We start from the raw sequence: 19,726 nt of genomic DNA, 5'->3' as shown, positions 1-19,726 counted from the left end.
ACAGAGGTGAAAACTGTAGTGATTAAGGGGAAACAAATTGGGGACTAAGGCAACTGACCGCTTAATTCAGGATGACCAGTCAATACGGTGCCACTGATTAAAAGTTCATTTGTAGTTTTTTTCAACGCCTCAAATCCTCAGAGCTAAAAGGGATATTCAGGTAGTGAGAGTAAAAAGGGTGAACTGCGTCTTGCACACGCTAGTGCAGAAAGGGAGCTCGAAATGGTTCTCAATTCGTTAACCTTTTGACCCCTTAGCGTGATCAGAGGCTTATTTCTCCTTACAGTGTCACTTCTAAATCACACTTTATGGCCAAGAGAGTAAATAAAGTGATCATCAACTTAGGAAGATCTCGATTGTTGAAGTTATTCTCTTAGTAAGCAACCTTGAAAATGTATTGGGAACAGTATGGAGAATATGCTGACTGATGTAAGGGTGTTAGGGTCAATAGACCGATTCAACTTCATTTTCTACGTTTGTTTCCTAAAAAATGGTACCAAAACTATGTTTAACTAAGTTACAATGGGAACACTGCATACTCATAATAATGTCTTTATTTAATGTCTTAAATAATGTCTTTCTCTTCCGATAAAGATCGGTGACCCGACTTGTTGTTACTGAATTTCGATCGCCGTGTTAAGTTCCATCTTTCCACAAAAGATTCTGTTCTGTTCTGTGAAAGTCAACTCTAATTATTATGGAATGCAGGAAAAGCTTAGGAATCCAAAAAGAGAAGGGTTAGAAAAATTTACATAGTTGCCACAGGTAAGGGGAAAATCAGGGAATTTAAGAGAGTGTCTCTGTAAGAGCGGTCCGGTCGATTCTGCTTGAGACACGGATTTCGCTCATTTCTTGTGTGTTGTAAGACATTCATGTACCTATACTAAAACCACAATCCGTTTGATCGGATCTCTTTATTTTTCCGAGTTTTACAGAAATTAAATTTCACTCGAGCGAAGGTTTGTCGTGACACTTTTTAAGACTTTAATTTATGACAATTTTGAAGGACAATTTACAAAAAACTACGGAACTTAGCAAAAAATAAATACCAAAGCCATGTATATTAACTCTATCTTATTCATCGAGGCGACTTTCGTGAACATCACGTTTCAATCAAGGAAACAGGAAGACTTCAATGACACCTTATCCGTTCGCTTAAGTCACACATGCCAAAACCGATCAAATTCAATGTAAATTTTTGAAAAAGTGAGGCGCTCTTAACTGATCCAACTAACATAGCTAGGAAGTAGGTGCTATAGAAAAGGTAACTATAGAAAAAAACTTTGCGGCCCGACCTTTACGAAAACTTTATAACTCCGTGAACTTACCTAATTTTCGGCAATCTCCAAGTTTAGCCGCCATTTTGAGGATTTGTCAACATGAAGCGTAACTGATATAAATCAAGCAGGTAGATCTAAAACCGTCAGAAATACATACGAAAGCAATTCAAATGAACTTTACTTTCAATTCTAGTGGCAAAATTAGAAATTTTTCGTTAAACTTACCATTCCTACATCCCCATGCGACCAATTCTTCCAACAATTAATACACTACAATTAGTGTTCGAATTCCCCTCGTCGATTCCATCGTAAGAAATGACCTGTGCCACTTAAGCTTCAACTAGAATGTGAAGTACGAATCAAATAACATAACTGCTTCATCTTGGAGGCAATATCACGCTGGTATTTTAATTTTCTGATCGACAAAAACGGTAATCAGGTAGCGATCGCCATGTCTACCTCATAAAACTGATCGCTGACCAGCCGCTGAGTGAAAACAATACGGCTCAGTGGTGAGGGGCGGGGTGTGGGTTGGGTGCGGGCAGATTATCAAAGGATTTTTGGGAACATTCGAACATATGAATTAAAGTATCATAATAAGCATTAGGACTCTCAGTCTTAATGCAAAGGCATGCTTCGTGTTGCAGACAACTTTTGCTTTGCTTAGTATTCTTTTTTCTTTCAAGTACATTTCGTTCCAAATAGGACTGGCGTCAATTCATAGATTTATAAACAAATCTTTACCATGTAAATAAATGTTTTTAGGTAATCGAGATAACCATTGAACCTCTTGTATCGCTTTAGAAGTAACGTGTCTTGTCTTTGCCCAACTCTGAGAGCGTGGAGCGGCAAAGACGCGAGACACGAGTCTCGCGTCTCGCGGCTTCTCCATGCTCAGAGGATACGCGTGACCTCACTATCTTTAAGAAAAAAAAAGGGACTGCTCGGAGTCTGTATTCCGTTCAACCATCTTATAAGAGTGACGCGAGTCTTTTCAATTGAATGTAAAAGTCACAAACCCATTCTTTACCTCACGAGTGTAACCACTGACCACTCACGAATTCACTCAGTAAGCTTCTCCTTTGGCGCGGAAATTGAAATCGTATCGAGTAAACAAAGTTATAGTGAGTTCCTTTAGATCTCCCGGAGCTCCCAAAGCGATACAAGTTCGGGCCGAACTTGTATCGCTTTGGGAACAATTACAAGTACAGGAAGAAGTTGTTCGTTAGCGAGACGTTCATTATGTCTCAGGACTGTTTTTTAAATAGCAAAGATGGAAAAAACTTTGGTTCATCGCATGGCTTAAGTGATTTGGTACGACCTTCTGAATGCAATGATGAAGTAAAACATCATTTGATAAGCTGCCACCTGTCTAAAGAGGTGTTATGTGAAAATGAGCTAATCTTGGCAAGGACTGGCCTATTTCACCTCGCTCAGGAGGGTAAACAAAAAAATTTTGATTAGCTATAGGCATCGCCACGCTTTGGGGAAGTTTTGGAGAAGTGCAAAGGTAACATGTCAGTATCCTGATCATCATGTCAGGAAGCGTATCCAAGGCAGAGATGTAATTACCTTGCATATGTCTCAAGACATTCAAAAGCTGTTTGGAGGTATTATTACAGTTGAATCAGGTAGTCCTGAGTAACATTTTCTGTTATCCATTTTTGTCTCGTGACATATCTGCTCGAAAAGAGAAGAAACTCCTTATTAGATTAAGGGTACTTAAGTACACATTACGTTATATGTACAATGTTGCTTGGTTGATAATCAATAACGTTTTTTCAAATCACCTGAAAACGCAATACACTTATTCATGCATACGGTTCACAATTATTTGCGGTCAGTTTTCCTCAGTTTGTATGATTCTCATTAACCAGTATGATTAAATTTGCAGACTAAACCACCCCTTATTTGATTTAGAATAATAAAGTAAATAGTGCATGTCGGTTTTCAATTCCTGATGGATGCTACTGGGCTTCACTTCAACTGAGAAATTTGCAATCGCTTACTACAGCTCTGAGGCCCATACTGTAAGAAGCACAAGAAAAAAGTTGATGATAGTGAGTCTTGGCTGAGACAAGAAGAATTAGAGAAGAATCTACGGTCCTCAGAAACGCCTCTATTAAACACGAGACAACTAAGGTAAATTGAATTAAGTGGTATTTGTTTTTTTGAAAACTATCGTTCAGATTATAAGATACGCGAATTGCTCTCCCCACCGAATTTCAGTAATTATATTATAATAGTAACAGTTTCCAGGATCCAAGGGGAGCAAAAGAGAGAACAATTTTCTGTGTTGTCTGGTAAGGCAACGTGCTGGCTTTATACTTCTTCCGGCGTGATAACGATAATGATGACAACGATGGTTAAAAAGCACTGTCCGCTATAAATGACGATCATCATAGTTATAAACAAATCTCAGTTATAGTCCTGAAAATAATCTAAATCGGCTTCATATCGCCAGAAGTCAAAGTTGCTCACACTCATTCTAAGGTTCGTGCGATTTTACGACGAATTTTCAATTCAGGTGTGTTGCGCGCGCGACTTTTGATAGAAAAAACCTGCACGAGCTATAACTTAAAAAAACGTGTCAGCTGAATGAATCAAATCTCTATCATTTTGCATACATTCTTGGGAACTGCAAAAACGACTTAGAACAAACATTCTAAATATAGTGTTCATTCCGTGCAATGGGGCATTGACAAAAAGTTCTGGTGGAGAAGACACCTTATTTTATACCACTGATGACGAGCAAAAAAGGTCATATGGTACCCCGGTTAAAAATATATATTGATAACTCTATTAATTAATACCAGTTCTAATGTAAAGGAGAAAGTTATGAGATAAAATAAAAATTGTCTGTACCACGAAGCATGCCTCCACTGTTTAGGCTGGGAGTCCTGAAGCTTTTTAAGTATGTATTCGAATATCTTATGGCAATAACTCCGCCGCCCACCCCCCACCCCACCCCGCGCTATACCATTTTCACTCAGCGGCTGGTCAGCGGTCACGTTTATGAAGTAAACATGGCGATCGCTACCTGAATACCGTTCTTGTCGATCAGAAAATCAAAATACCAGCGTGATATTGCCTCCAAGATGAAGCAGTTATGTTATTTGATTCGTACTTCACATTCGAGTCGAAGCTTGGGTGGCACAGGTTATTTCTTACGGTGGAATCGACTAGGGGAATTCGAACACTAGTTGTAGTGTTTGAATTGAATTGCACGGGGATGTAGGAATGGTAAGTTCAACGAACAGTTTCAAATTTTGCCGCTTGAATTGAAAGTAAAGTTCATTTGAATTGCTTTCGTATGTATTTCTGACGGTTTTAGATCTACCTGCTTGATTTATATCTGCTACGCTCCATATTGACAAGTCCCTCAAAATGGCGGCTAAACTTGGAAATTGCCGAAAATTAGGTAAGTTCACGGAGTTATAAAGTTTTCGTAAAGGTCGAGCCGCAAAGTTTTTTTCTATAGTTACCTTTTCTATAGCACCTACTTCCTAGCTATGTTAGTTGGATCAGTTAAGAGCGCCTCACTTTTTCAAAAATTTACATTGAATTTGATCGGTTTTGGCATGTGTGACTTAAGCGAACAGATAAGGTGTCATTGAAGTCTTCCTGTTTCCTTGATTGAAACGTGATGTTCACGAAAGTCGCCTCGATGAATAAGATAGAGTTAATATACATGGCTTTGGTATTTATTTTTTGCTAAGTTCCGTAGTTTTTTGTAAATTGTCCTTCAAAGTTGTTATAAATTAAAGTCTTGAAAAGTGTCACGACAAGCCTTCGCTCGAGTGAAATTTAATTTCCGTAAAACTCTGAAAGATAAAGAGATCCGATCAAACGGATTGTGGTTTTAGTATAGGTACATGAATGTCTTACAACACACAAGAAATGAGCGAAATCCGTGTCTCAAGCAGAATCGACCGTACCGCTCTTACAGAGACACTCTCTTAAATTCGATTTAGGGATGAATTTTCATCCTTGAAAGAAGTCAGGAAGGAGAAAAATGTCAAGTAGTGCGATTCTCATCTTGTCTAAGCTTCTCCATGATGAAAGATAATGAAAACTTTTTAATCATGTGACAATTACTCATGTATTGTTTGGTACTAGTGATAGATTTCTGTCGAATTTATTGTTTCCTCTTGTAATGCAGGTTGAATTTAGTTTGTGAATGAATATACTTCAATCATTTTCTATTATTTTGAATTATCTGGTATATTTCTAGAACAGGGAACGCATTTTATCGGTCGATTAGAGGTAATGAAATTGAACAACAAGCCGATGTTGGGTTTCCAAGAAAATCAATCCTTTTTCCATGATACATGGCCGAATTATCAATTCCAACTCGCTGCAGGAGAAGCGTGGAGAGGACTCTTGTGAGGGGAGGTCAGCGGTTGTTTTCAGGTCTAATTTGCAAAATTATTTATTCGGTTTGTCAGTGAAATTTTTACCTTTTTCAGAGAAAAGTCAAACCATAATCAAGAAGAACTAACATTACACATGGCGTCTTTCTTGGGGATTTGCTGTATTTAACTAGCAAAGGAAGCTGCAATAAGCCCTTTGGAAGCTACGTGAACTATCTGCGCCGGTTATTGAGGTTTAATCATATTTATTTCGTTCAACAAAAACACAATGCAAAGTATCTGTAACCTCGATTGGTCCGAGACTTGTATAAATAGTAGATGTTGGCAAAACGCGTGAAAACAACTTGAACAAATTTACACGTAATTCATGCTGTACATCTACATTGCCTATCAGTAACAATTATTTTCCCGATGTGAAGGGCGCTCCTGATTTGAGCGCATAGATGTTACTCAAGTCGTTATTTACATTTACATCAAACATCATCTGCATATTCCTGGTAATTTCCGACGGAGGTCCTCTTTAATCAAAACTGGTGCCTCGTCAAAATACGGATCGTACGTCAAATTCATGGAAGTGAGAACTGTCCACCAACTTTATATTGCGGTTCAGACACAATCTGAGAAAATAAAACAACAGTGGAATTTTTAGACACTATGATATGCAGCGTCTGGATTTTTCTGCCACAAATTTCTTATACTTGCATATCTGAAAATATGGTTTTAAAATTTTACCCAAAACTATCAATTGGTGATATTCTTTATCGAGTTGCCTTTCTCCGCGAAAATGTATTGATAATAAAGGATGACGGAGTAAAGAGAACAAGCTTTTTACTTTTGACACTTGAGAGACTTTCATGTTATTTCTCCAGACAGTTTCACCCCTGAATCGTTTACTAAATAAACTCTCCTCGTCAGCAGCACCTTAGGAAATGTATAAATCGGTATGGAGAATATGCACACTGATGTTATCGAGAGTTAAAGCCCTTTCGGTTTGAGTTCCCTTGTATTTGACTCGCCATCATCACATCAGCCAGTCAGACTTAAGGAAATGCCATAAATAGACGACGAGATCTGCTCAAACTAAAACGTGAAAAAAAAAATGTCGGAAACGCAGAAAAATGCGAGTTTCCTAGCTGAGATTGCGTTTTTTCACCGTGTCCATTCTTTGATTCCTAGGTTTCCTTTAGGTCAGTAAAATAAATACAATTTTGCACCCAAGATTTTGAGCATTCTTTTATTGGTATTTTTAGATCAATTTCAAATTGTGTTGAAAGTAATCTGTTCTCTTCACTTTGCACCGTAATTGGTACAGGAAACTCGCGCCACTTTATTAACCGATCAGACTTTAAACTAAAACCAATTATGACTGAGTCACCTGCGTTTTCGCGCGCTTTAGTCCGTTTGGTTGTTTATACTTTGAGTGAGTTCTTATCGGCTTTGAAAAGACATTTTCTGTGCTACTGATTAGTCGTCGAAATTACTTTGGTTATGGAAACACAATCTATAAACGCTTTAAAAGAAAGACTTAATTACTGCCCACCTTTGATGAAATCAAAGCTTGTTCCAGTCGCGCATGGTAACAGGTCGCCCCTTTCTTATCGCTCCGATGCTACCTCTGCATTTTCCGCAAGTCACTGGGCAGTGCAGTTCCATAAATTCTTTGTTCTCCTCCTTTCCTGAGTTACAGAATCTTTTGAATCTTCTGCAGAGGTGCATGTGATCCTTGCATTCTAACCAATGAGGAAACGAAATTGAAATGTAGTTAACCCTTTAACTCGCAGAAGTGATGAACATAAAACTTCTTCCTACAATATCCATACATTCTTCAACAAACAGGTGATGAGAATATTCAAAGTTATCAGGTAGAAGCTGCTATCTTGATCTAGCACCAATTTCTCATAACTAATTTACAAGGAAATGTGTAGCAGCTACAGGGGAGAATTAACAATCAGATCTTGGGAGTTAAAGGGTCAACCCTTTGCACCCTAACATCAGTATCCATATTCCGTACACTCTTTTCTACACGTCTCCTTTGGTCTAGACAGGGAGAATTTGTTTTACAATCAAACCATCTCAGGTTAGCGATCATTTCCTTTATTCTCATGATGATAATGAATGATTCAGCTGTATTACTGTAAGGAGAGTTTGGATGCTGGTCACTCTTAGGATTTAAGGAGTTAAGAGGGAAAACTAAAGTTCTGGACGAAGTTACTAGCATGAAAAACAATCATGCAATTTTCCAATAAGGTAACTGACTCATTTGTGATGGTATGTGTTTTTTAGAAATAGTTTTTGCTTTATAGAGCCAGTTACGACAAAGACTCTGAAACATGCAAGGTTACTGGGGGTTTATTGAGAAAAAGCACGAGTCCTTCCCACAAGAGCAACAGGCTCTAACCTGAATCAGTGAACACAGATTTCTTACATCAAGTCGCAGTCTATGGTCGCTTTCTGCAAAGCTCTTTTTGATAGCAAACGAAAAGGAAACAAAAATAAAGGGTACAGATAACCCTTTGTATCTTTGCTGTAATTGCTAATTTTTCTTACCTGGGCAGCTTACTCTGCCACGCGGTGTGAATCTGTCCCAACAACAGTCTCTGGTTCTTCTACAGCTCATCTCAGGTTCTCCACCTGAATACAAAATTATTGTGGGCTTTATTAGTAGGCAAAAAGTAAAACCAAAAGTTTTAAATAGTGAAAATGTAAGAAGAGTTTAACGGCAACTGCACGGGAAGTGACTATGGTTTGATTATTTAGGTAAAGTGAAGGGCAAGAATGGTAGCAGAACCTCTCAAATATGCGTGTTATTTCAACGGCATTACTTACAATAGTTGCAAGTCTTTGCACAGCTCCTCTCGAGTTTGTATCTCAGCTGTTCGATCTTGACATGGCAAACCTGGATGCCAAGTTCTTTAACTACTTTCGCGCAGATCTCATGTGCCGCTGGTTCATCTTTGCACTCTGCAAGCAACAAAAAAATTTAGAAAAATTAATTCATCCTCGATTATTGAACCCAAATTTTTTTAAGCCATAAAACAATTCTTCCGCAAGGGAACGCTGCCAATCAACAACTCTTTCCCTTTTTCCCACTCCCACTTTCCCCTCCCCCCACCCCCTCCTCCCCGACTTCATGTTCATGCGAGAAATCTGGGGATCTGGAATCCATGCCGCTTATTTTTGTTCTTCCCTTAACCTATGCACGGTATGTATATTCCCCATACTGTTTTCCATACTCTTTTTAAGGTGCTGACAAGGAAAATTCGTTCGACGATCAAGACCTTTTTTAGTTGGAGATCATATCCTATATCCTCGCGACCTAAATCGAGATTCAGGGGTGTTATTGTAAGGAGATATTTGGTGCTAGGCACTCTTGGGGGTTAAATGTTTTTTTAAAAAAATCATCTTAAGCGCGTGATCCTTGATACTCGGCAACATAGTGGTGTGATATGGAGATGCCCGGAAAAGATGCCAGACCAGTGGGAGTGTTCTTATTCCTTATCACTGTTTGAACCCTTTTTTTTAAAATTTAATTTATAAGTACTGTGATGTAATGATATCGTCATTGGCTTAACCTTTCTCTCGAGGCGCCACTTAAGTTCACCATTAATATGCGAGGCTTAAAAACCAATGACATTTATCCCACTCGTGCGATGAAAATCTTGTCTTCGATTTATACTCTTCGATTTGTCATTTATTCATTTGCTTCTTTTTGTTTGTTTATCAGAAGTACTTTTGAATTTCGCAGTACGATCAACGCATACAGTGCTATTCGCCACATACGCAGCAATGAATCCTAAATTGCCTAAACATCACTAACACCACATACGCAGTAATGAACCCTAAATTGCCTAAACATCACCAACGCCACATACGCAGCAATGAACCCAGAATTGCCTAAACATCACTAACGCTTAAAGCAACAAGGAGTTATTTGGAACATTTTATCAAGTTTCAAAAACACTACGTTGATCAGTGCGTATTTCGAAATCAACAACCGACATGCTTATTCCGTCAAACCCTATTTGAAAATTGAAAAGACCTATCACTGTCTAGCAAAGCCTAAATGAAAGTGGTATTACGATTTTCTCTTTCACTTTGGCCAATGTACCTAGTAAAATACTGGACATTAACAACAAAATCGTAAAAAGCCTTACCTCCGCCTCTAAGCCGTCCTGCAGCACCATACCTCTGAGTCCTCGTGCGACTCGTAGACGCGCGACTTGCGCCTTGCCTGCTTCTATAGGTAGTTCTATGGGACCCTCTCCGGATGGTTCGAGAAGATGACGGTGACCTCTGTTGTGCTAAACCTTCGCTGAATAACAAGACTACCAGCAGTAGAAGATGCAGCCATGAACTCTTCTTTAAACCCGCCATGGTATGATACTCGCTCTACTGCTTCCTCAGCTGTGTTAAAACTAAAAACCAAGCATGTGTCAGCGCCTTTTATAACTTATTTAGGTGGGTGCGGAAAATCTAGGGGTGATACAAACCATACCGACACGTGTTGTACGGCTTATTAGTTCTTGACATAATGCATAATTGCCAGATGTCTTCGCCTCACGTTTTACGTAAAAAACCACTTCCATAATCACAGCTTTTGATTACCTGCTTGCGACCGCCTTTAATTATGAGGTTAAGTTTGACCTTTATCCCAGCGAGAGTTTATAATTTGAACGTCAAACTTGGTCAGTTTATGCTATCCTCAGCGTTTATTTGTTTAGAGTTTCTGTTAGTTGGACTCTTTGAACAACTGCCATATCGAAGCAACTCGTCATTTTCAAAATGCACTCTTTGTCGCTTTTTTTGATATTTCCTTTATGATTTAACACACCTCTTAAGAAAATGTTTAAGAAATTATTTATCTGCGTCAACTCCGCCAGAGGGAGAAATGTGGCATCGTGCATTTCTTTCTAAATATATGTCCCGATTAAATTTCAAAGCGATTAAGGTTCTGAGCGAATATTTCACGCTGTGTTTGTTTATTTTCCTTTGTTCATACCAGCCGCTACGAAACCAAAGGATTTCTGCGTAGGCAAGCTCACAAGTTCACACCTAGATAACACGGAAAGTGTAACGTGGTTTCCGTTGTTGGTGTAAATAGCATTCTTTCGTAATTTGACTGGAAGAGGTCAATCACTAGCGGCAAGATGAAACCTTTTGTGGTTAGAAATGTTATTTCCGAAAGTAGTTTGCAAGGTTTTAAATCATATAAGTCGTCCAGATGGAAATGACTTTCGACTCTTCAAGCACATGTGCTGTCTACCTCAAAACAAGGCATTTATTAATTAATAAGTATTTTTTGACGCTATTATTGATGAATAGGCGTGTAATAAGCACGCGTGAATATTATTAAAAGGACTGGTGTTTACTACTTTCAATCATAGTCAAACTACGGATTTCTATTGAGAGTCCTCCTGATTTCTTAATTGGGAAACCCCTGGGATATCTCCGTATGGTGTCCTATCATCCTTCGTCCAATTCCCCCATCCCACCGTACCCGTAGAGTTTAAGCGTGAAAAATCTTCGTTATTTCCGAGTCAAACAGTAAATAGGCATTTCACACGGCAGAAACAGCTTTTGAGATTTCTAGACTTTTCTCAGTAAAATGATTTAAAAAACAAGGTCAGGTCTGTTCATTGACTGCTAATTATTGTCAATCGGATAGATCTGTTAACATTAATTCAATAAACTTCCAAACTTGGATTTCCGTTTCTCTTCAGTGCGTGAGGTCATTTCACCTTTTTTAAGATTTTGCGGTTGCCTCGTCACCTTATCTTTAAGGAAAAAAACGTGGAACGCAGAAAAGAGTGGGCTCCTTGCGGAAGGAGAAGTTAAAGAGAGACTTCTGAGATCACGTAGCAAAACATGAGCAAGAACCACAATCAATATTTCTTTCGTTTTAAGTCCTGGTTGGAGAGAAGGGATTTCACCATGTGTTCACGACGTGAGCAACCCCTTTTTCATGACCAGACATAACAATGTGTGACAAACCCTAAGTAAGATACCGTTGTCCTGCCCCTAAGAGGGTCAAATCATGCTGAACGGCTAGGGATTGTTACAGAGCAAATCTTGTAATTTTTTAGCTATCTAAAACGGATATGCTGGGGAAAATGGAGCGCCTCGTGATCCACTATATGTCAGCTTTTCCATTTAACGCTGATTCTTGTTCATGGAAAACTTTACTTGGAACCATTTCTACCACTTAATTTGGGTTTGCCCATGTTGGCACGCAGCAGGCAATGGCAGGCCAAACATTTTTTCTACTGTAGTTGAAAGAAGCATCCAAACACGCGATTTCAACGTGGAGTGTTGTATTTCAAATCGTTAACTTTAGAAAAGAGTGTTAAAAAATATGCGAAAAAGGCCAAACTGATTAAAGCTCAAAATAGCTTCAATGCAATAAAATTCATATTCTCTGAGTGCTGGTCATGTCCTACCGAAAACAGAGGAGTTCTCTCTGCTTCTGACGTTTTCCTTCCTTCTTAGGCAGAAGATTCTTCCGTGAAAACATAAATTGTGTCCAAAAATAAATCTATAAAAATCTGTTTTCGTCTCGAACACGAAATGGGCAATTTTACCAGTATTTCATTACAGAATGAGATTATTGATTTGTTTAGATGGCGATCTGAATACTTACGTAAATGAGGAACTTTATTTATTGCATTTTCATCAGCAAACTGAAACATCATCTGATCAAAATCTTGTTTCTCTCTTTATCGAATTTTAACGCCCAGTCAAATCCGATAAACTGACTCCTCTAGTGTTATTACAGACAACTTAACTCACGCAAACTGCTACTACGATTAGAGGATTGTGTAAACCTTAAGCCTCGAATGTTATGAAGAGAAATCTCACGAAATGTAAAATTTATGGAGAAAAAGACGAACGTTTAAGTTTCCACAAGTTAGATGAGGCTTTGCCTCTCTAGCCAATGTTTGTCATCTACAAAGTTTCCACGATTTACTCACCTCGAATTTAGCTTCTGAGTTGAAAGTAGGTTGATGTAGGTTCTCGGAAGTCGTCAGTAAACTAAAAGCTTCATGCTGAGAAGGTGCATTTTAGAGTGCTAAGATTCCTCGAAAACTGGATGTAGTTACCTATTTCAAAAGTCCTTGAATTCTTTATCCAAAAAAGGTAGGTGTTTCCTGATACGCTGTTTATTTAGGCAGTAAAATAATCTCTAAGTGTGACAGTGATATTCAAAGGAATGTTGACAGAGAAGAGCAGTTTACAATGTTCTGGCGGTGAGTGAAGTAAATGACACTTTGTAGTGATGCGGATGCAATCTTAGGAAATGACCACTTGATCGAAAAGGGGAACTCTATCACTACGTCGAAAGAGGTTCAAACGTCAGCCTCCTTTCAAAGCCGGCTCCAGTTTTGCAAACTCTATGACCTTATGACTTTGCACAATCTAAATAAGTTGAACCATTTAGCTATTTTAAGGCGTTTCTTGAAGACTTCCTAATAAGAGAGAGATGGGTAGGGATAGATAATTGAGTTGATCAGACTATTAACAGACTATTTTACTAAGAAAAGTTATTGCCCCAAGCTTTGCATGGACTGATTTCATTGTACCTGGTCATTTTCAAAAGCTAAGGATTTCTTTTTAAAATTTCTTTGTTTACTTTAAATTCGTGTTTATTTTCCTCCCAATTAAGTCCACTCGGATTTGATATTAAGCTACTTAAGATATTAGGGTCCTTATCCCTTCTTAGTTGTTTTGGTTTTGAATTGCTCCAATTCAGAAGATATAATCATGTGAAGAATTCCTCCTTAACTAGTGCATGCATTCAAAATATGACATAGTTATCATGTTTTCATGAAAAAAATGCCAACGTTCAGATGATTTGTTTGCGAAATACCGCATCGTTATCAGTTCTGCATTTGTGGCTTTAAGTTGTGAATTGCATATTCATCTGGTGGTTTTAGTGTTTATGTGAAATTGAAATTTCAAACCTCTTTGTGACCTTATTAGAAAGGTGTCTTCTTGCGTCTGAAAATTTTGATTGTGCAATATTACATTGCAAACATTTCTCCAGAAAAAGTGTAATAGCTATATTTGTTGCACACAACCAAGAATTGTAAGCTATGATAGAATTTCTGAGTCAGTATTCCACAGCTAAATTTAAATGGAAGTTCTGCAAGTTGAGCATTGCTTTTCGTCAGTGCACTAAGCATTAGGACTACTTTTGTGTAAGGACAGCTGAAGTGTCTCAAATTGTACCAGCATTGGTCCTTCAGTTCTAATGAAGTTTGTTTCACTTTTTGTTTTTTAAGGGCAATTGACATTAGAACCTTTGGATCAAATTTTGTCCCAAAAATATGCAATCTGCATAATACGAGAAAATGGTAAAACAACCTGCAAGAATCGACTACGAACTGCCAGCCGATTCCCATTAAAATTTTCTGCTATTTGTAAATGATGTCTGACTTCGCTTGAATAGAGTTTTAGATTAAATTAATGATAATTGTTTTCAGTTGCGTTGTATTTTGTTTATATTTACATTATAGCTAATTTTCCGTTTACTGATTATGTAACCAACTAAAGCTTGTGGCTCGTGGCTAAAATTGAGTAACTCATTGTCCAACCTATATTGAAAGACAACCCAAAATTCTGCCGACAAGCACAAGACCACTTGACGTTATTGTATTTTCTTTACTGAATATCATAAATCTAAGAAGTATTCAGGACTAGACTTGACATTTTACGCCCTAACATCAGTATGCATGTTTAACGATCAAGAGAATCTTTGGTAAGTGATCATTTCATTTATTTTCGTGACGTGAATGTTTGATTTTGAGGTAATATTGTAGGGAAAAATCAGACGCTTATAACTAAGGCTTGAAAGGGTTAATGTTAAGCCTTGAAATAAGTCACAGCTTAACTAGGATTGCCTATGATGAACCAGTTTGGTACTAAAAAAAGAGCTAGCGCTTTTGAACGTTTCTCATAGTTTTCAACACCCTCTTCCTTCGCAAATGTTCTCCTAAGTAACTGATTCAAGGGTGTCAAAGGGCAGCAAGATCAGCTATCATTTCAAAGTTAATCTTCACTTTTAAAAGATGAATTACCCATTAACGTATCTAAATGTCCGATATTTTCGGTCAACTTTAGCCTCCTTCATTAATCTTTTTACCATACCCCCCAGTTGATTTTCAAGTTCTCCCCTTCATCTATCATGTTTTAAGTCCTCATTAATCAGGTTCATTATCAGGAGTCGAACTCGTTAGGGCACCGTATACGTGAATGAATTTAACTCTTCATCAATGCCCATACCCAAGTATGAGATGAGAGTTTTGCAGTTTGCATTCCTTGACCATAAGTCGCATTTCTACAAAGTTTTATGCTCAAAACATAACTATGCAATCAACAGTAGAAGTTTGTTTTGGCTAACTGTAGCAAGCACGTATGCTAAAAATTCAAACCTTTCGAAGTTTCTGGACGGGTTCAAAATATTTGTTTCCTTAGTGATTCTTTCAAACGACACATTAATCATTCGATCTTAAAATAAATGTTTTTCCTCTTTGTCAGATGATATTGATCCGCTAAATCAACCGAAATCGGCTTGTTTTATTAAGCTATTGCCCCCTTGGGCTCACCCTCAATAACTGTTTACATAACTTTTTTTTGTAATATTTTCATTTCCGAACTGGCTTATGGATTATATCCGTAATGTTCTTATACCTTTCACCTTTCAACTTTTAAGGCCCAGTCAAAATGAAAACAGTTGAAGGGCTCTTTGTTATTTCATTCCTTTATTTAGATGTGCTGTTATGGTTACATAATACGTATGTAAATGGCAGACTTTAACGGAGCTAGACAAAAAAGGAAATCCAGTACGATGCCTTTCTCCGAAAGAAATGGTAGTTAATGAATTTAAAAAACGACTGTGGCACATCGACTAAAAGAAGACTTCCACATAGACCATGTTGATCGGTTGTCCCGGTGGTCCCCAAACTCAGTTCTTTACCATTTGACCCGTTGTTCAGCGTTTTCTGTGTTGATTATTCTTTGTTTGTTTACATTTTCGACGTTCCATCAACCAGCTTTAACTACGTTTTGGCTTTAACTACGTTTTGGCTTTGACGTTGGTTTTTTCTATTCAGCGGTTTAAAGGGATGTTTCACCATAAGTTTTTTATTTTGTTCAATTCTTTACTTTTTCAAAATAATTGTTTGGCCTTTGTATTCATTGTTGGTTTCCCATGCTTATGGTTGTATATCCTTTCTCTTCTTTTGCTAAATGACTTTTTAGGGCTTTGATGTTTGACATTCCAATTCTTGTTGATAAAATGTTGAATTTGCGTTAGGAATCAGGCGACCATGATCCTTTCTCACACAGAGAATGCTAACTTTCTGGTTTAAAAACACTAATGTTACATAACTGTCCTCCTTGTGTGATGAAAGTAAACATATTTTGTCTGTCTATACGTTGATTCCATTCTGATTACCTTTTGACTTTGTGTATGAGAGAATTTCACCGATTTTTGCGAAAAAATCTAAAGAAAATTGTTAAAAATCATGTTTGTTGTGTTTTGTTTTGTTTTGTCTTTTTTTTCTGAGCTTACTTTGGCCTTTCCTCTTGATTACGTAACCGACTGATGCAGGTGGAACCGCACGTGCGTAATCGACAGTGATATCAAAAATGTTGCCAAATTAATCGAAACTTTTGGACAGAAAATAATTCTCTTTCTTGTTAAGTGACCATAGAATTCTGTCATCGAGTTATCGGTAAGTTTAAAAAAATATTTATCGATGCTAACATATTTACGAGCTAAAATTAAAAAGATCTGTACGATCTAAATGGATTGTGATAGTTCGTTGAGACAGAGAACCAACTCAAGTGGCTAATGTTTTTTTGTTTTTGTTTTTTATTGTCAAAAAGCAATGTGTTTCAACCTTAAGTGTGTATGTGTATGTTAAGTGTCTTAATCTTAATCGAGTGATCGATTACCTCACACTCACCCCGACCTGTTAGAGAAGCTTGCTTCCAAGATCACATAATCACTTAGTCAAAAACGTAGCGACAGTAAATTGAGAGAGCTGCTCGATGAAACTCAAGTAAAGTGTCGGCCTAAATTGTTGAAAAAACTTCGTCCGACACCGCGCTCCTTGTTTCAAATGTTCACCATTTTTCTTGCTTATTTTCTCCAAGCTGAACTGCACTTGACCAAAATGTTAAACTCAAGACCGAGTATCTATTATTTGGGGTCCAACAGTTAAAATAGCAAACTCTGTTTTCTTTGAAAGACGAATGTCAACATAAATTAATCGGCTATTTTCAAAATTTGGCATTTTCTTTTAGTAGCGGGGCCACACAGTCTAAAGGGCTTGAAGGGTTGATGGATGGTAAACGGCGTCAGAAGGAAAAACACACGAAAAATGCATTACATGTTGAGCATTCAAGTATGAAAAGAAGAGAATGGAATATGAGAAGGCGTATATCACGTTTCGTTGCAAGTATTTAATGAAACTCCCAATGAAGGTTTCTAAAACTATGTCGTTTGGTAGATTTTTTTTCCCCGAAGGGGCGGGAGCAGGACAGAATGGTAAGGGGGATGTCAAAATATCTGTTGGGAATTTTGTTACTAGCGGCTTGAGAGAGATCTTTCGCCGCCCCGGAAGTACGTAATGAGCATTTTCGACCGTCTCTTTCTTCTCCTCTTTCTCTCTCTCTCGCTCAAGGAATTGGCTATATATATGTACCTCTATACCCAGTACCTCTTTTGACTAAACAAGTTCCAGAATAATGTATTATATACCTTCTTTATCATGATAAATGTTTAGGAAACTAAGGAAAGTCAAAATCTAGGCGTAGTCGATCAGTGTCTCGTGTTTTGATCTACCCGTAGTCTGCCAGCAGGGGACTCGAGTGTTTTGACCTTCACCTTTGAACAGAGCACAAGGTCACGCATATTCAACCCCTTACTAAGCAGAAATAAAGTCCAGGTGGTGGAACCCAGTGGCGCTGTTTACAGACTGAAAGTGTTTGTAAAGTGCTAATGACCTTTAATGATCCTCGAGGAACTCAGTGTGTGTCTGAGAAAATAGCTGGACGCGTATAAACCTATCTTTTTACCCTTCAAGTTCTGTATTATGTATCTCGACACCTTTGTTCCTTGTCTCCTGAGCGTACCACGCTGTGTCATCAACGTCAAGAAAAATTATTTTGGCCAATTTATTAAGAAGCGTTTTCTCGATTGTCTTACATAGGGCTGTATTTACTTGGAGCGCAGAAAATATCTTTTTTTGTCCCGTATGCTTAAAGGCTCGACGTGGGTAGTGAAAGAAAAGTGCTTTTCTCAAGAAAATGTCGTCATCGCAGAATATCGATGAAGAGTGCTTTGGCCTCGATGGGCATCTTCCCTTTCCCTTGGAACTCAATCGAAGAACGAAAGGCTAACATACCAGCTCAATTTTGCCTTTTTGCATGCTTACGATAGTCTCCTGATACTCACGATGTAGTAGATTACCAGGTAATCTGGACCCCTGACACTTCACATGTCTCTCGCCAGCAGCTGTCACGTAGACTAGTTCACGGAACCGTTCGCTTCGCGCCATAATGTCAAGTTATTTATTCTGTAAAGCGCTGCGGAGACTAGATGAACTTAAAGAAGCTGTTTTTGAATTTCGCGTCCAGTGTTACTCCGGTTTATAGTTTATGATCGAGGACTAGAAGTTATACATTTTTCTAACGTAAGGCTGGTTGAATCTCACATCACTGATACCGTGTTTGAAGCAGACTATACGCCACTTTTAGTGAGTATAATTAGCTGAGATTGAAGAAAAAAAAATTGCTTTTACAAGTATTTTAATACGTCTAGCCTGGACGTGACTCTGTAAACCATGACAAGGAATGGTTATTGCAGCTGTGAGACGTGTACAGTAATTAACGTTTCAACTCACCGGTAAGTAGAAAGAACGCGATGTTACCACGCATTGCCACTAATTGACCACGGCAGTAATGGGACTAAATCAGTCTGTATTTTAAGAAAATCACGTTAAGTATGCTCTCATTTCCTGGACTCCCGTAGTTTCGGTTTGTTACATGGCCTTGCCTAATCAGGAAAACAGCACGAAATGGTATTATTCTTCTCTTTCTGACAGTTAATTATCTATTTTGTCTTCTCAAGCTCCGCCATTAGACCGCTAGTGACATATGCGTTTCAAGCTATGGTTTTTCCAGAATTGCTGTCCTGATTATTCTTGACAAAATCTTTTCGGTTGGACAAAAATAGTCGAAACATGAATGATCAAAACCCGAGCTTTGAAAAATTAGCCAATGAACTTCGTATTGCCATCTTCTTTCCTGGAAACTTTTATTTATTGAGTAATGATGTTGGTGAGGGATGTGTGGTAATCCTGTTAGGTAGAAACAGGGGTGGCCATATCCAATATCAATTTCATCGGGAGGAATTTGTAGGGTATGAACACGACATCCTTTCACCTTGAATTTGTTTCGTTTTATTTTTTTCTTTTTCTTCTTTTTTTCACAAGCTGAAAATCACCAAATTAAGGAAAGGTTTCCAGCTCCCTTTTGTGGGGTGGGCAGAAATGAGTAGTTGGCGAGGTAGGTAATGACTGACCGAGACCGTAATCTGGTCAGGTCAGGGCTGAGGGGATGGTTGTTCAAAGGTTTCTATCGTGTTTGAATCAGTCGGAGAAAAAAACCTGTCACGGTTATCATAATTATTTTGATTGCATGTTTGTGATACAGTCAACTGTCTCATAAGTGTACATACTCGGAAATTGGAAAATGTGTCCGTAGAACTGTCTGCCTATGACTAAAAAAATACGCCTGTTCTGTTGGCCAGCTTACGAGATAGCTTAAACAAAAGAAAATCCAATTTTTACTTGTTGGTCCACGTCCGCTTACTTTAGTGTCTGCTTACGGGAATGTGTAAATACAGAGTTTGACTGGGAGGCAAAAAGGGGAATTGAAAACAGTGTCCATCAGCGGAAGATCGTTGAACTTTCCGCTTAAGAGGGTAATTTAGTGATAAAAACTGAGTTGAAAACGTAAATTGGCCACCGTAAAAAATAAATTATTTGAATTAGTTGAATTCATTCA

The 19,726-nt window shown here is 38.1% G+C and overlaps 1 protein-coding gene and 1 long non-coding RNA gene across 4 annotated transcripts; one reads left to right on the top strand and one right to left on the bottom strand.

Annotated features, from left to right (window-relative positions):
- The first annotated feature begins 4,300 nt into the window (after window positions 1-4,300).
- LOC149036234 (uncharacterized) lies at window positions 4,301-5,883 on the top strand. Its single transcript, XR_016182023.1, has 3 exons — window positions 4,301-4,523; window positions 4,615-4,701; window positions 5,750-5,883. It is a non-coding gene; the product is annotated as an uncharacterized LOC149036234 (long non-coding RNA).
- Window positions 5,882-18,701, bottom strand: LOC113667425 (uncharacterized). Of its 3 annotated transcripts, none has more exons than XM_089190689.1 (6): window positions 18,562-18,701; window positions 9,808-10,068; window positions 8,480-8,614; window positions 8,201-8,284; window positions 7,194-7,383; window positions 5,882-6,270 (listed from the first exon to the last, which is right to left on the bottom strand). In XM_089190689.1, exons 2-5 carry the CDS (start codon window positions 10,025-10,027, stop codon window positions 7,205-7,207), a joined length of 618 nt encoding a protein of 205 aa, XP_089046815.1. In that variant the 5' UTR covers window positions 10,028-10,068; window positions 18,562-18,701; the 3' UTR covers window positions 5,882-6,270; window positions 7,194-7,204. The 3 variants fall into 3 exon arrangements, with proteins under 3 accessions (XP_089046815.1, XP_027039046.2, XP_089046816.1); XM_027183245.2 differs by lacking the exon at window positions 18,562-18,701 and adding an exon at window positions 12,622-12,893; XM_089190690.1 differs by lacking the exon at window positions 18,562-18,701 and adding an exon at window positions 10,149-10,246.
- Between the last annotated feature and the right edge of the window lie 1,025 nt (window positions 18,702-19,726).

The sequence above is a fragment of the Pocillopora damicornis genome, chromosome 12 (assembly GCF_964200805.1).
Source record: "Pocillopora damicornis chromosome 12, jaPocDami1.2, whole genome shotgun sequence".
Lineage (NCBI taxonomy): Eukaryota > Metazoa > Cnidaria > Anthozoa > Scleractinia > Pocilloporidae > Pocillopora > Pocillopora damicornis.
This window is presented reverse-complemented; position numbering and strand designations above follow the sequence as displayed.